At 38.6% G+C, this 18,328-nt stretch overlaps 1 protein-coding gene across 1 annotated transcript in view; it reads left to right on the top strand.

Moving 5' to 3' along the window:
- Nucleotides 1-17,487: 17,487 nt before the first annotated feature.
- LOC149246153 (lon protease homolog 1, mitochondrial-like) overlaps nucleotides 17,488-18,328 on the top strand; it is a 222,572-nt gene continuing 221,731 nt past the window's right edge. The window contains exon 1 of the mRNA XM_089457840.1: nucleotides 17,488-18,250. Within this exon, the coding sequence (XP_089313966.1) occupies nucleotides 17,894-18,250 (357 nt within the window). The 5' untranslated portion in view covers nucleotides 17,488-17,893. The remainder of the gene's footprint in view (nucleotides 18,251-18,328) is intronic.

Raw genomic sequence — 18,328 nt, 5'->3', positions numbered from 1 at the left:
ACAAGTGATGCACAATAGCCGTCCGATTTGGCCGATGAACAGTCTAGATCGGATCGGTAATCGCAATTGGCGATAACCTTCAGTAGAGATTGGCGGGATCCACATGAGACTTGCAACAGCGATAAGTGGAATCGGCAGGATCCACATAAGGCATGCGACGACGATTGGCGGAGTTAATCTGGACCGTCGATCAAGCACGCAAATTGATGGCCCATATTACATCGTCGGATCACTATCGGAGGATGCAGCGGAGCACTTACAACGGCACAAGGGTTATTGCAATGAGCGATTTCAATATATCGCATCACTGCATCGCATCGGAACTATGTAGAGGAGCGGTTACAATCGGCAGGGGTCATGTGCGATATGCGATATCACGTCGGAACATGGAGCGGAGCCGATATCAATACACCATGCGACAATTAGATACGATAGTATTATAAAGGAAATTTGATACAATTTCAAGTCCATAATAGAGCCCTTTTTAATATATTTTCACGATTTTCGTGTATTCCCAAATTACAAAGGAATGGTTCCTCCCGATATGCGATAACGACTTGTGGGCGAACCCGATAGGCGAATGAATCATATTTAAAGACTTTGAAGTCCGGCATATTGGGTTTTGGCAGAATTTCTCTATTAAAATGTATTTTCACTGTAAAAACAGAGCACGACCGTTTCAGGTGTTTCAGAGACCCGAGGCACTTTAGCGCTGCGGAATGGGTGGCCACCTCCTCTCCATGCGTTAAGCAATGATTGTATAAAGCTCGCAGAGGGATTCAAAGCGTTCAGAGGCCAGGTAGACTAAGAGCCGAGGATATGAAACGAATAGGTAGCGTGGTTGGCTTTAAAAGCCACAGACAGAGAGAAAACGGGGAGGCAATATTTCAAGCAAATGTTGAGACAGAGTTAGGACAGATACAAAGAGCATTGAGGAAGTATGTGTACTCATAGGAAACTTTGAGAGGTTCAAGTAAAGCTCTTATTATTGTATTTTGTTGTATGTGAGGCTCAAATTGAGCTCACTGTTGTAAAAAAGCTCTGCTTGAAGACATAATAGAGAGGCCACCACTGAAGGCTCGACCAGGAGTATTGGGTGAACTCCTCATTAAATTCATTATGTTATGTGTTGTCTATTATGTTTTGTTTGCTACTTCATTGTCTGTGCATTTCGCAATCTTATCGATCCATTGCATAAAATGACACAGACAAATCCATGCACATAAGTCTGTAATACCTTATTATTGTCTTAGATCCCATTAACAGATCACTTGGTATCAAAGCTTTAGGTTGCTAAGGTTAGAAAAGCTTGTGTTGGACTGTTAGTGAATGATAACTAGATCAAAGCTTAAATTAGGAGAAGGAGGATTGGTTGAAACTAACCCAAAAATTGGTAGAGTCTATCCTAAGAGGAAAATGTCAGAAGAAATTCCCTTGGAATCAAACTCTCATTTCATGGACAGTTTCATGACCATGAGATCCATGGTAGAAGAAATGTATAGAGAATTTAAGAAATGTTGAAATGAAGATTCTTCCACTTCCAAACAAGACAAGGGAACAAAAGAATCTCTTATAAATGGCCATTCTGAAGGCAAAGGGAAAGGAAAAGAGGTTCCTCTGCCCACACCTCCTGATAGCCCTGAAAATAAAAAGAAGAAAACATCTTTGATTAAATTGGATGTTAAATGTGATTTGCCAATATATGATGGAGAGTTAAATGCAAAGAAGTTAGATAACTGGATTAGGCAGATTGATGTGTATTGCAGGGTGCAAAATATTGACTCAGACAAGAGTAAAATTCAGTTGGCCAGCTTACGCCTTGGAGGAACTGCCTTGGTATGGTGGGAAGGCAAGAAATAAGTTGACTTGAAGAAGCATGGTAAAATTCTTTCTGTCTGGAGTGAATTTGTTTCTGCAATTAAAAAACAATTTTATCCACTGGCTTATATGCAGCAAGCTATGATGAGTTGGCAAACTCTTCGCCAATTAAAAGGGCAAAGTGTACAAAGCTACACCCAAACATTTAGAGAAAGAGCTTTAATTCTAGGCATTTCTTTATACTCACCTGAAACTTTGCTGAAGTATATAGGTGGTCTACAGAGTTATTTGAGACATACCATTCTCATGTTTAACCCTAAGCATAGATGAGGTATTTGTTCAGGCTAACCATCTAGAGGCTAGAGGCAAGAATGTGAACCCAAAGATTAGGGGATCATCAAAACCCACTGCAAGCAAGAACAAGGAAAAGAGGAAGTAGAAATGGAAAAAGAGGAAGGCCAGTGCTGTACAAAAGACCAAACCTTCATGCACTCACTGCAAGAAGGATGGACATGATGATGAACATTGGTGGTCTTTGCATCCGTCGCTGAAACCCAAGAAGTTCGATGGCAAGAAGAAGAAGGATGTTGCTGCTGTTCAGAGAGATTTGGGGTCAGACTCAGGTGATGCAACAACCATCACAACCACAGGTATACAAGGTAAAAATTCTGAAGCATCTACTAGTAATTCTGCCCAAACTATTGATAGTGAAGAAAATGCGAGAAGAAAACATGAGCTTTTTCATATTAGAGTTATTTCCAAGCATCAAAAGATTGATACTTTATTTGATAGTGACTCACAAGTAAACTTAATTTCTAAAGCAATCGTAAAGAAATTGGGACTGCTAACCACATCTCACAAGAAGCCATATCCATTAGGTTGGGTATGTGATAAAGCAAAACTACAAGTGACTAGACAATGTAAACTTAGGTTTTCTTTTGGGTCAGCATTTGTGGATGAGGTTGAGTTAGATATTGTTCCCTTGGATATATGTGGAATTGTTTTAGGAAGTCCTTACTTGTATGATAGAAAAGCCATATTCTATAGAGCTGAAAATAAGTATCAACTTGTTAAATATGGAATCGAATATATTGTAAGAGCTCATAAACTCAAGAATAATTATACTCTCATAAACTCAAGGCAGATGAAAATAATTGTAAATTCATGCAAGAAATTTTTATTGATGGTTGTAAAGGAAAAGAAACGTGATAAAACCAATGTATTTGAAGGCTGTGATGCTAAAGAACAACCTGATTTAGAAAAAGTTGTTTCAGAATATGATATCTTATTTCAAGAACCTAAAGGTCTGCCACCAAAAAGGGAAATTGTACATGATATTAATTTGCAGCAAGATGCTCCATTGCCTAACATTGGAATGTACAAGTTATCTGATTTAGAGATTGCAGAAATCAAGAAGCAAGTACAAGAGATGCTCGAGAAAGGGTTCATAAGACCAAGCACATCACCATGCAGATCTCTAATCGTGATGGTGAGAAAGAAGGACGGTTCGTGGAGGATGTGCATTGACTACAGAGCACTGAATAAAATAACGATCAAGAATCATTATCCTCTTCCTCGCATAGATGATCTATTGGATCAACTGAAAGAGGCTGTTTAATTTTCCAAGTTGGACCTACGTAGTGGTTACGATCAAGTCAAAGTAGCAGAGCAAGATGCATGGAAGACTGCTTCCAAAACAAAGCAAGGGTTGTATGAATGACTAGTTATGCCTTTTGGCTTAACTAATGCTCCTGCCACTTTCATGAGAGTAATGAATGATGTACTCAGGCCTTTTATTAATGATTTTGTAATTGTATATCTAGATTACATTCTTGTATTCAGCAAAACATGGGAAGAACATTTTAAGCATGTAAAGCAGACTCTAGATGTTTTGAAAAAAAAAAAAAAAAAAAAAAAATAAAAAAAAAAAAAAAAAATATATATATATATATATATATATATATATATATATATATAATAATAATAAGTTCCTTTATGTTAAATTATCAAAGTGTGAGTTTGGTAAAACATCTTTGAATTATTTGGGTCATGTTGTAGGGGGTGGTGAACTAAAGATAGATCCCTCTAAGTTTGCAGTCATTGTAAATTGGCCTAAGCCCAAGTCTGCTACAGAAGTTAGAAGCTTCTTAGGGGCAACACAATATTGGAGAAAGTTTACTGCTAACTTTTCCTTAATTGCAACTCCCTTACATGCTTTGATAGGATTGAACAAGGTGTTTCAATGGGGAGGCAAACAACAGAAAGCCTTCGACACCTTGAAAGAAAAAATTAGTACAACACTAGTACTAGCAATGCCAAATCTTCAACAACCATTTGAGATCGAAACCGATGCCAGTGATTATGCCATGGGAGCAGTGTTGATGCAACATGGTAAACCAATATGCTACCGTTCCGAGACTTTTAATTCTGCAATAGTTAATTATCCTACATATGATAAAGAATTTTATGCATTAGTCTAAAGTGTGAAAAAGTGGAAACTTTACTTTATGGGCAAAGAAACAGTTATACATAATGATCATCAGCCACTTCAATACTTGCACCCACAAACTAAATTGCAACAATCAAGACATTATAGGTGGATGGGTTTCCTACAACAGTTTCATTTAGTCATAAGATATAAAAAGGGCATACACAATAAAGTTGCAGATATGTTGTCCAGACCAATTATAAATGCATCTACTATGCTTGAGCATAACTCAGTAATGCATGAAAGCTACAATGAACAATATGCTCAAGATATAGACTTTAAAGATGTATATGCAACTTTAAGTAATGGCAAAAAGGTAGAAGAATTGGATTACTATGTTAAGGACCGACTCTTGTATCATTTGGGAAAGCTATGCATTCCACAAACAGAGAGAATTAATATAATTAGGGAAGCACATACTTCTCTGATATCAGGTCATTTTGGGGTAAGTAAAACAATTGCACAGCTACAAAGATACTGCTATTGATAAAAAATGCATGAAATAGTTTCTAGATATGTAAGAGGGTGTACCATGTGTGCTAAAAGCAAGCCCAATAATAGAAAACTAGGCTTGTACACTCCACTGCCAGTGCCTTCCCGTCCTTGGGAAAGTGTTTCCATGGACTTTGTTGGAGGGCTGCCAAAATCTAGAAAAGGTCATGACTATTTGTATGCTATTGTGGACATGTTCAGCAAAATGTGTATTTTAATACCTTGTAATAAGCAGATTATAGGTGAACAAACAACGAAATTGTTCTTTCAGCATGTCTGGGTGCATTTTTGGTTACCCACTTCCATAGTATCTAATCGAGACTCCCGATTTATTGGGAAGTTTTGGTCAAGTCTGTGGGAATTAATGGACACCAGACTGAAGAAAAGCAAAGCCTTTCATCCACAGATAGATGGCCAAACAGAGGTAGTCAACAGGACAGTGATCCAGTTGATTAGGGGTTATTGTAGCAAGCATCCCAAGCTTTGGGATGAACACTTATGTTATGTGCAACATGCTTACAAATGTGCTAAACATTCTTCTACACAGAGATCTCCTTTTGAGACCTGTTTTGGTTTTACACCAAGGTCTCCCTTGGATTTTGTCTTTGAAAAAGACATAACAGTTGCTGGACACAGTGACGTGGACAAAGCAACCGGATTCATTGAACAAATCCAAGAAATTCACCAGGCAGTGCAGGAATAGTTGGAAAAGAGCCAAGCCAAATACAAGGCAAGGCATGATAAACACCGGGTGGAGCACAACTTCCAAGTTGGTGATCAATTCTAGTTGTATATCAGCAAGGACAAAATGCAAGGTGAAGGAAAGAAGCTAAAGCCAATAAGTCATGGGCCTTTTAAGGTACTTGAGAAAATTGGTGAGAATGCTTTGCGCCTTGATCTGCCAGCATACATGCACATCTATTCAGTAGTAAATGCATAAAATTTAAGATTGTTTGAACCTTCTTTAATTGAAGATCCTGAAGAGCAAAGTCAATTGCCTTCCATTGATGATCTGTTGCCTGAATACCTCAATGAGCTACAGGAAGATACAGTTCTGGACAGGAAGGTGAGGACAACGTGCAAAGGAGATGTTGAGTACCTAAGGATTGGACTCAAAGGTTCAAAACCCAGCAGTGCAAAATGGATAGAGATTGGACAAGTGAGGCAGCTGTATCCTCACTTGGTTGATGCTTGAAAACCAACTTTTGGTGGTCCAAAAGCCTTTTTCAGTGGGAAGGCGTGATCCAAAGGGATCCGAGAGAACTCTCTAAGTCTTCATGAAACTTTTAAAAATCATTCCCAAGGCCCAAAATCCTTTAAAGGATCAAAAATATCGCAAAAGGGATGCCCTTAGCATGGCGGAGAAAACCTTCAAAATGAAGAAAAACACTATCGGGAGGCCCAAAACCCGTGAAATCAATGAAAAAAACAGAGTAATTGAAGGCAGAACAAGTGATGCACAGTAACCGTCCGATCTGGCTGATCAAGAGTCTAGATCGGATCGGTAATCGCAATCAGCGATAACCTTCAGCAGAGATCAACGGGATCCGCATGAGACTTGCGACAATGATCAACGGAATCGGCGGGATCCACATAAGGCATGCGACGACGATTGGCGGAGTTAATCTGGACCGTCAATCAAGCGCGCAAATCGATGGTCCATATTACATCATTGGATTGCTATCAAAGGATGTAGCAGAGCACTTACAACGGCACAAGGGTTATTGCAATGAGCAATTGCGATATATCGTATCGCTGCATCGCATCGGAACTGTGTAGAGGAGAAGTTACAATTGACGGGGGTCATGTGCGATATGCGATATCATGTTGGAACATGGAGCAGAGACAATATCAATACACCATGTGACAACCGGATGCGATAGCATTATAAATGAAATTTGATACAATTTCAAGTCCATAACAGAGCCCTTTTTAATGTATTTTTGCGAATTTCACGTATTCCCAAATTACAAAGGAATGGTTCCTCCCGATATGTGATAACGACCTGTGGGTGGACACGATAGGCGAATGAATCATATTTAAAGGACTTTGAAGTCCGTAATATTGAGTTTTGGCGAACTTTCTTTGTTAAAATTTATTTTCACTACAAAAACAGAGCGCAGCCGTTTTAGAGACCCGAGGTACTTTAGCGCTACATAATGGGTGGCCACCTCCTCTCTATGCATTAAGCAATGATTGTATAAAGCTGGCAGAGGGATTCAAAGCGTTCAGAGGCCGAGGAGACTAAGAGCCGAGGATATGAAATGAACAGGCAGCGCGGTTGGCTTTAAAAGCCACACACACAGAGAAAACGGGGAGGCAGTATTGTAGGCAAATGCCGAGACAGAGTTAGGATAGATACAAAGAGCATCGAGGGAGTTTGTGTACTCATAAGAAAACTTGAGAGGTTAAAGTAAAGCTCTTATTATTGTATTATGCTGTATGTGTGGCTCAAATTGAGCTCACTGTTGTAAAATAACTCTGCTTGAAGACATAATAGAGAGGCCACCATTGAAGGCTGGACCAGGAGATGTATCCCAGGAGTATTGGGTGAACTCCTCATTAAATTTGACGTGTTATGTGTTGTCTATTATGTTTTGTTTATTGCTTCATTATCTGTGCATTTTTTAATCTTATCGATCCATTGCATAAAATGACACAGACAAATCCATGCACATAAGTTTGTAATACCTTTTTATTGTCTTGGATCTCATTTTCAGATGAGTCCCTTAGGTGGTTAGAAGATAGGGAATTTTGAGACCTGCCCATGGTCCGTGGACCATGTTTTGTAAAAGCGAAGGCCATATATAGAAGAGTCATAGCGAGTCTAGAAAGTAACTCATTGATAGAAGATCATTGCATGGGCAAGTAAGCTATGGCAGGAAAGTCTATTTCTTGTACTTAGGCAAAGGGGAAGGCTCCTGCAGTTGAGTGTGTGGGCCCCTGCAACTGAGGGCACAGGGAAAAAGAGTTTGTACTTGGAAGAATACATCTAATAAAGACAATTTTGATCCATAACTTGTGCATCTGTATTTACTTATGCAATTTTGTATCTTTTCTCTGTATCTGAAGTTATATTACTGAATGCTTATCTAATGCGTGAAAGTAGTAGATCATTATAATTTATAGATGTTATGAATGTTTGATGACCTTCGTTAAGGTATAGATTCTATTTATGTGAATTAATGCAATTATCTGTTTCGGAAGGGTTAGGGTTCACGAAGATAGAATTAAGCCCTAGAAGCTGCAGGAACCCTTCACACCGAGCTTTGGATGCATAAACTTGGTTATGTCATCTCCCAATACTGCTTCAGGTGAGACTGTAGCTTGCATTACTCATGTTATTGCCGAAAGGGCCAATGATTTAGGGTTTTTTTGGTTGGCTCAGAACTTTGAACCTAGGTCAGGGCCCATCAAGCCAACTCTTACCAGTGGTCTTATTTTGTCTTTATTAACTTTTATTACATGAACGTTTCACCAGGGTTGTTGCACCAACTTCATGTGGTCACTGTTTTTCTGAAATAAGTCTATCAAGGCTTGCCACATCGCATATGGAGTCTCTTTCCCGTGGAGATTCGAAACAATATGATCTCGAACTCTCTCCAATATGATCCTCCTCGCCTTTTCTACACACTTCTTCCATTATGCTGGATCTTGAGCGTTAGAAGTTGGAGCCTTTGGAATATCATTAATTATGAATTCCTTCAACCCATTATCTTCCAACACTGCCTCCATCATGTCCTTCCAAACAATATAGTTTGAGCTACGCTCAAGGGCATACTCGAGTCTCAGTCCATAGAAAGACATCCTGTTAGCTCTGAAGAATGATCCTGTAAATTCGATTTACCTGCAAAGACAACTTCAAATTCTTCTCTCCTATTGTGATTCTTGCTATGATACCATGTAGAAATTCCTTGTAGATTCAAAACTACTAATGTAATTTACTAAAACAAAAGACTTGAATCTACTCTACTCATCAACGAAAAGAAATTTAATCGATCGAGAAATCACAACATAAACATGAGACAAGATTCAATCACATATGCTCAGAGATTTATCTAGGGGAAAGCAACTGCTCAAAACCCCTTACTATTTGTATTACATTAAACAGGAAATAAAGAAGAAATACAATGCTTGCTCAAGCCTGAGCAACTTCTGCACTAGCATAGTTTATCTCATTGCCTCACAAACTGACCCTAGCTAATACTTAGCCAATTTTCCTACCTTCAAAACTCCTATTTCCTTGCATTGTTTCCTTGGGAATTAGGCCCCTATTAATTAGGAAATTCACCAATTTGAATTGCGCAATTCCATTAGGCCTTTCTCTGACTACATGCATGACCTGTACAATTTGGAATTGTCTACAACTGATAGTACACTACCCTTGAAATCCAATCTCAATTGAGTATCTCGGGTTATCTGCATGCATCAATTATTTTGGGCTGATTAATGAGTTAACTGGTTGATCACTGTATACACCACATTGTTGGACCCTCCACTAGTTCTCTATCAGTTAGAACTAGTTAAACTCACAATAACTCAAATTAATTGAAATATATTGCTAGAAATTAGTAATCAATCATAACTAAACATAACTCAAGTGTCTCCAAATCGAATTAACTGATTTAATTGAGTGATAAGTGCCATATCACTTTAATTAATTCCTCCAAGTATTTTACTCAAATTGAAATTCGAATTTCTCCTAATTTAATTAAGGAAAAATTAAATTAGGAATTTCTTGCTTCATTTTCAACATGTTATTACAAGTATATGATATCACCATTCTAGATAAACCAGGAAAAAATAATGGTGTGGCTAATTTCCTCTTTAGACTTACATCTAATGAAAATGAACCCCTCGTAGAAGATTATTTTCTTGATGAGCACCTATTTGCGGTTTTTGTTGACTGCTCGTGGTTTGCATATATCACCAACTACTTGCCTGTAGGTAGGCTCCACACCATCTCTTGCCAAAGGAACGTCAAAGATTATGAGACAAAGTATAAGGCTCTCATGGATCGATGAGTGTCTCTTTTACACAGGTCCTAATCTCATTATTCAGAGATGTGTAATAGAAGACGAAATCCACGAAATCCTTAAAGCTTACCATGATGGTCCATGTGGGGGGGCCACTTTGTTGGTAAAAGAACATGGTACAAGGTACTTCATCAAGGGTACTATTGACCCACCATCTCCAAATACACCAAAGAGTATGTAAACATGTGTGACAACTGAGAGTGTGCGGGAAGACTCGTGCAATCCGATGAGATGTCACAATAGCCACAACTAGTATTGGAACCCTTTGATAGATATGCCATTAACTTCATTGGTCTAATCGACTCTCCTTCTCACCATAACTCCTACATCATAGCATGCTTAGATTATTCACGAAATTGATAAAGGCCAAGGCACTTCTAGCTACAACTGAACAAGCAATGGAAAAATATCTTCATGAGGAAATCTTCACAAGATTTGGGATACTATTGGAGATAGTTACAAATGGAGGAACCCAGTTTACATCATGGTTCATTGAAGAGTGAATGAAGAGACATAAGATCAAGCACAAATTTACCACACTATATCATTTGCAGGCCAATGGAAAAGTGGAAGGGACAAATAAGATTCTTGAGAGTATCATCACCAAAATTATTCAACTACATCTCAAGGATTGGGTTGATAGATGTCCTGAGGCTTTATGGGCCTATTAGACAAAATGGATAACTATTACTAGTTGTACTCCTTATAAGCTAGTGTATGGAAAGAGAGTATTATTGCCATTTGAAACAAAGATCCAGACATTGGAAACAATTGTCCAACTTGGAATAGACCTATCATAAGCTGAGAAGTGAAGACTCCTCCAACTTAATGAGTTGGACGAACTTCATCAAGTCGCTTTGCACCAAAAAACGTTAATACATAATTAGAAGGCACGATGGCATGACAAATTCATCAAAAGAAGAAGAGTCAAGGATAGAAGTTAGGATTTGCTATTTAACTCCAGGTTTAAAGACTTTAGGGGGAGGTTTCTCACCAAATGGCTTGGGCCTTATGAGATTGATACTCTTTCTGACAATGGAGCCATCAAGCTCCAAACTATAAATGAGGACATAACTTACTTGATGGCCAATTAACACATGATTCACTTATTTCATTGACCGTTATCTAAGGTGGAGATGTACAAAGTTAAGGTTTAAATAAGCTCAAAATATAAGGTAAAGGGTAGGTGGATCAACTAGTAAAAAGTGAGAGTAATTATGGCTTATTTATTTATTTATATTTCCCTTTTTTTGGGGCATGGGTTCCACATACTTGTAGGAGACATGGAAGTATGGGACGAGGTATGTCCAAAATTGTAAGATGAAAATAATAAGGATGGGGACACACCTCCTACATCCCCTACACACTTTATTGAATTGGGTATGGCCAAATCATATTTAAGATGTGCTTGACATCCCTAATATAATGTCTTTGTATAAAATGTGTACGCAAGGGTTGAGGTGGTTTGACGAGATGGTTGTGAGGTAGGTCTTGCACTCTCCACACCCTAAATCAAATCTCCAATGAGACTCTAGTCCATTGTGATAAGTCTAGATGGGTAGATGCTCACTAAAAAGAAGTCTACTCTAGTATGCCTCTAGACACTTTGACCCTTGCTAAGTCACACATTATTGTTATATTTGGTTTGCAGATTAATGAAATCTTGAGCTATAATGATAACAAATTGGTTTATTCCTATGCCTAACCGATATTTCACTTTGTTAAATTCCATTAAAATCACTCATTACAAAAACTAAAAATACCAAAAGAAAGAAGAAAGAAAGAAAGAAGAAATTTTAACGTCCAACATCCCAAAGTTCTTTTCTTTCTACAACCATTCTAGCTTAGTTTTTTTGTTGAAGTCAATTCCGAGGTATTTGTAATCCGCAACTTCTTCCAGAATGTTTCCTTCAAAGTAGAGCTTATGCTGGTTATGTTTTATTTTCTTAGAGAAGACCACTACTTTCGTTTTACTGATATTAACTTGCATCCCCACACTTCTACAAAAATGCTCAAGGGATAGTAAGTGCTCTTGCAAACCAAGAGTCGATTTAGCAATCAAAATAAGGTCATTTGCATACAAAAGAAGCCTTATAACAAACTTGCCCAAATAGATACCATCACCCCCTTGCGAATTTAACCACTCCTCAAGCTTGTCGATATATAAACCAAAAAGGGCAGGAGACAGTGGGCAACCTTGCTTGACCCCGACATTTCTTCTAAAACTTTCAGAAATGCCTGCTGAAGTTCTAATTTTGGCTTTCACCTCTTCATACAGCCTATGCACAACTGCTCTCAATTGTTTAGGAACCCCAAGTTCCTCCGTTTTGTGCCAAAGCTTATCCCTAGAAACCGAGTCAAACGCTTTTCTGAAATCAACAAAGAAACAAAAGACTTCTTCCTTTTTCTCCCAAACTTTTTCAATGATGTGCCTTAAAGTTATACAATGATCAACTATGGAATGTTTAGATCTAAAACCTTCTTTCCCTTTAGCACGCTTATCTCTTTCTTCTACCCACTTGCTAATTTTGTTTTCTAGCATGCTTCCAAATAGCTTTGAAAACAAAGGGTTTATCATGATGGTCCTATAATTGGATGGATTATTGATGTCACTGCTATTGAAAAGAGGTATTGCCAGACTAGTTGTCCAATATGTGGGAAGCCCTTGTTGTATGATGTTGTTGAAGATTTTTGTAATGTGAGGTGCAAGAATCTTTGAGCCCCACTTGATATTCTACTTGGAGTTCAGCTAAGTCTTTTTCTTTTCCAACACTGATTCGGATTTAAACAGGAACGCAATAAAACACATAGATAACCATAAACATAGATATGCAACGGAAATAATACTTCACTTCATTAATGTAAAATACTGAAATATGCTTACAAACAGTAATGGAAATAAACCAGTTAGGGCGATGGTAGCTTATCTCTAAGAAGAGATGTGGTGGCTACATGCCTTTGAACTGTCTTACAATGAGGCTCGAAGGCCTATTTATTGTTGAGAAACAATGGAAAACCCTTAACATTCCAAAACCTAACCCTAGAAGATGAAACGCCAAACTATGGGCCCCGTTTGGGTAAATTGGTACATCAACTTCCCGGGGTCGTAACTTTGGCATACGATCTCTGTTTGACGCGTACAATAGCTCGTTAGAAAGATCTATCTGAGCACTACCACTCATGGACCATGTTGCCCCAGATTTCCCAAAAAACGTCGTTTAGGGTCTCAAAACGGCTTCGGAAGTTCAGGACCCGAAAAAATGCTAAAAATAGTAAGTTGTGCTACAATTAAGGAAACTGAAAATGTTGAGAAAAACAATGGTGGGGGTCCAGATGGGATAGGTGGGTGGCCACCAACATCCACCTGGATCAAACACCCAACTTCTTGATACCCATCTCTACCTCTTGTACTATGAAGAGTTCAGTATCAGTGTTGACCAAGGGGGGAGGGTCAACCTTGGGAACCTGCTCATAGAGTTGTCTTGCATAGTCAAACCATTTAGAAGCTGTAATATTATTTCCAATTGGTATCTTTTTTCGGTTGGAGCTGCTTCCAAAATAATTTGGGATTATTTTTCCCAAGGAAGATTAGTTCTTCCCTCCTTGAAACTATAAAACTGACCTTTTTCTTGCTTAATAACTGCTTGTAAGCATTGAGCTTTATGTTATCCTTGTTTGACTCTTTCCACATTCTCCTTGCCTTTTTGCATTCCTCGTCAAATCAAGCATTAATGAGAAAGCAATTTGTTTCAGACTTCTTAATTTTTTCTCTTTTGCACTTTGCAAGTGCGCATTGAATTAAATGTGTTAATTCATGACTATGAAGGCTGTGAATTGTAATTTTCTCCTTCTCGAACAACCTCTCTAGCGTCATTTTGAAGGTATTACAATTTTCTGGGGTCAAAAGAATTCTACCCTGTGGGAGATTTTGTTGGAAATGTTGAATTTTTGACTCTAATTGTTTCTTTCCAGTCCAAGAGAAACATAAATAAATTGGCTTGTGATCTGATTTCAAGTCCCACAGCTGATCTCCGATCAAAACTTCCTCCATTTCTCACACAAACCATGCGAGCAAATTACATAATCTACCACACTTGCTCCATTTTAAGTATTGCAAGTGAAATTACTAGACTTTGCCCATTTAGTCAAGCCATTACAAATGACTAAATCAAAGGCCCCACATAGAGTAAGCAATTGTTAACCAAAGAGATTGCAACCCTTGTCCTCTGAAATTCTTTCCCTCTGATGATCACTTTCTTCTGTAAGCCAAATAGGGCCACAATCATCTTTACAACAAAGAATGCTAGCTTGCTCACTTACAGTCCTAGCATTGAAATCACCCACTATAAGGACTTCACTTAGCTGTAAATATGTTGCAATATTCGCTTTTAAGGCTGCAAATGGATCTTTGTGGTCAAGCCCTCTACCTTTGTAGATTTTTGAAACCTGCGATGCAAAATAACATGCTACAATTCTGATGTGGTTTCCATTTTATGATATTTTAAACCAAATGAATTGCTTATTTGAGTCTTCTTTTTCTAATTGAATGAGACAACCTTCTTTCTCCCTTACTAAAACCATGTTATCCTCGTGCCCTTTGCCATTCCCTGCTGCCTTGTTCCACACTGCGATCTTCCAGTATCATTCAAACAGAAGTGTCTTGCACCCTTCATGCTCATGTATTTCTATGACGCAAATTATGTCTCTATCTTCCGCAATAGGCGCTAACCCGGGTCCTCGTCTCCATGGGTAACCTTTGCAGTTCCAACAAACTAATCTTAAGGAAACCTAGGTATGACTTGAATGCTATTTATTTTGACATGCAAGACTCACATTTGAGTCTTTGTCCCTGCTTTCCCATACTCACCTTGCTTTTTGATTTCCTGTTGAAGAGTTTGTTGCCTCTTCTTTATTAGCATCTTGTTGCTCTGTTTTGGAAGGAGCTCCAAATCACGCTATCACAACTTTGCCTTTATAAATCCATGCTCTCTTTGCATTCATCTCTTGCTGCCCTAACCTTTAAAATTTCCTCCCTTCTTTCCTCTTGTTGTTTTATAGTTAAATCTTCTTCTAGGAAAAAACGAGAACCCCTCAAGAGATTTTTCTTGCTTAGAATGATATATTTATCACGCAAGCTAGGCATAATGACTTTTATGGGTCTAGCTCTCTCCCCGTTAAACTTACCCACCCTCCATGCTTGGCATATTTGTCCTTGCCATATCAACTTGTCTTTCAAGAAGCCTCTTGCAAGGTCAAGAGTACATTCATATTTCCCATAGTCTTTCACCACTTTAATAATTATGTTTGCTGCCCTATTTTGTCTTTCCTTGCCTTCACTATATTGCATGTTGTCAACTTGAATATTTGTTTCTGTTTCCTTATTAGCAGAATTGTTAATAACTTGAGCCCAAGTTTTGGAAACTTTGGTGGAATCTCCTTTCGTTTCTTCTCTTGCGTTCTCTTCATGGTTGTTTATTTGGGCAATCATTTTCCCTTTATCTTGGGATGATTTCACATTCACCACCTCTGTACTTTCCACTACAGATTTCTTTATGTTTTGCACATCCGCCTTCATGCGTTGTCATTTTGTCTTCCCTATTAGGAGAGCTTCCTGTAGCAATGCCACTTGTTCTTTTAAAACTTTATTGTTTTCTACTAAAGCCTTGTTCTCAACTGTTATTATATGAATTTTATGATCTCTTTCCTGCCCTCTAGCTTCTAAAACCTCCAAACTTTGTTTTGCATTTACCAATTCTTTCACATAAAGATTAGATGACTGGGTGAGAGGTGTGGATGTGGGACTATATAAGCTATAATCATCAATGACTTTTCCTTTGGACTTCTTGTTGCCACGTGCTTGTAGAGGAGACTTGTTTGAGTGCTTTTTGCGAAGGGCTCGAGTACTTTTCTTTTTAGACGTTTCTTCCTTGTTTGCTCCCATTTTAGACGGGCTATTCTTCATTTTAAAATGCCTCGATATTGTTTGGCATTGACCCAAACCCACTTCCCAGCTTTGGCGGATGAGGCAATTTTCACTTGTCCTAAATCATTTGTCTCCACATGTTCTGAAATTTCTTGTTCCTTTGTCATGTTTGAATGCATTTGTCGTCCAACCTGTTTCGAGAAATATGTAGGTCTATAAAATGCCAAGATTACTTCGCATTGCTCCCTGCTGTTCAGGTTATCGCTGCTCCTTGCTCGTTGCTCGATACTTCTGCTGCATAAAAGCTCCCTGCTCTCACACTGCTCACTGTTCGCTGCTCTCACTACTGACCACACTGCTCACATTGCTCGGACAACTGCACTGAACAAACGAGAACTCATTGTTGCTCTAAGAGAAACTTGTCAAAAAAAATTGCAGTAAAAAAGTTCCCACAAAGTTCTCTGTGCAGATTCTTAAAATAATTGCTGTTGTGCTCTTCTTTTATGAAATTCTTATTTCAACCCCCAAAAATCCTAAATTAACCTTCTGGTAATTTCGCGGGCTTGAAATTGTCCTCCAGCATCATGAGCTATGTCCATTGCGCACCAGAGTAATTGTGACTCTGGACTGAGATATCAATTCTTTGAAAGCTACACTCCTAGTTATATTGTAAAAAAAATTCAAACCCTTCAACTGTTAAAAAAAACTCTTCAGAGTGCTGTAATGAACTTTGTGGGTGCCTTCCAATGCCTAGAACTCTCAAACACCTCGTTTCAGGGCGGTCTCCAGGCCGATTTCGTGGTAAATGACAAAACGGTAGCAACAACAATCACAAATTTGCTGAGTGTTTGTAATCAAGGGGGGCAGAGTTACGTGGCTTTCATGTGGCGAGCTCCCAAGAAAGAACAAGCAAACATAAAATCAGTGGTCTCAAGCTAAATTTCGATGGCATTTCTGAGATCCACGATTCCATCCAGATACGCAGCGTCATGAGGGCAACATCTGTTCACGTTTCGTTTCGTTTGGAAGTTAAAGATATCGGGGAGCATTCCTTTGATGTTCTACGACCCGATGTTAGATCCATTTTAAATACAGATTTAACATGAGCAAAGAGAGATCCAATTTCTTCACGTGTAATTTTTTTATGAACCAACATTATTTAAATGTTTTATATTATTATTTATTTATTTTTTAATTTTATATTTTTCATAATTTTAATTTTGAAAACATGAGCAAAATTTCAAATCAATACCTTATCATACCATGCTAAATTGAAAAAAAAAACAAAAATAAAAGAAAAAAACAAAATAAAATAATACACCTTTATATATAAATAAAACATGAAAACCCACCCTACAATAATTTTAAATCATATCTAATGCTGGATTACCATGAAACTTAAAACCAGATTCTATTCAATACAATCCATATGCTTCTAGTTACAATCCGCCAAACCTGAAGAGTATTAAAAAGATTCCATTTCCAATAGACTCGATACGGTTCTACTTCGACTCGATGATCCTCCAAAACCCGAGGAGTGTATTAAAGGGAGATCGTATTTGCTTGCTACACAATTTTTGCACATTACCTCCTTCAAGCATTCCCGTGACCCCACTCTAACTCTCTCATGCGACCGTGCTCTTACCTTAGCTTGCTTGGCCATCAAGTATGTACGTACATGTACGCTCCATCGACGGCACCACATATACTCTATATACTTTACTTTTAGTCGACAACGAGGGCTTTAGGAGGGTTTAGTAGGCAGTTAGTCGTTGGCTCTGGTGAGCTCCGATCGATCTGCAAAACACATCTAAATATTCCATTGAGCTCAGACAAATTCACTGAAAGCTGAGACAAATTTACTGAAAGGCTGAGGGGGCCTTTTATTGTGAATCTTACCGCTAAATTTAGAGGCTTGGTTCTCCCAATTCGGCCTGAACCAGCTTTCCAAGGCAAAAGGCAGACGTTCAAGCCAAAGGTTTACATTTTGTGCCTGGAAAATTTGGTTTCGGGCCCAATTTTGAATTAAGCAGGGTAGCAATATAAAAAATAGCCAAATTTTTAACCAACGGGGCCAGAAAACAAAGAACATTCTCTAACAGTAGGTTTTCTGGGAGATAATTTTGAGGTCATCTAATGCTTAAGGTGCTATCGCATTCGTTCTCTTCACAGAGTTTCGCGAGAAGACTCGCGGGCGGAGTTTCGAAACCATGTCCTCCCCATGGCAACGGTGCGTCGTTATTCAGATTTTGGGATTCGTTACGCAAGCAGAACGAGGCTAATCTGGCATATCGTCCTCGCTATTTTTGCTCGGAATCCGGCAGTGGCGATGGTTCGGAGTCCGGGAACAGTGATGGGTCGGGGGGTTCTTCCGGCGAAAATAGCGGGAACGTTAAAGGGGAGGCGGCAGAGGGGACAGTGGAGGAGGTGCCCGTGAAGAGTTCGTCGTCGGCTATTGTTTCGACCAATCCCCGACCGGAAGATTATCGCACGGTTAGTTTTTTAGTGATGATTTGTAGGAACTTATGGATATTTGTTGTGATGACCTGATTGAAGAACAAATTTATGATT

The sequence above is a fragment of the Pinus tabuliformis genome, chromosome 7 (assembly GCF_031772625.1).
Source record: "Pinus tabuliformis cultivar Carrire ecotype Pingquan chromosome 7, CPIR1, whole genome shotgun sequence".
Classification (NCBI taxonomy): domain Eukaryota; kingdom Viridiplantae; phylum Streptophyta; class Pinopsida; order Pinales; family Pinaceae; genus Pinus; species Pinus tabuliformis.
The sequence above is the reverse complement of the archived record's forward strand: the minus strand, read 5'-3'. Positions and strand labels throughout refer to the sequence as shown.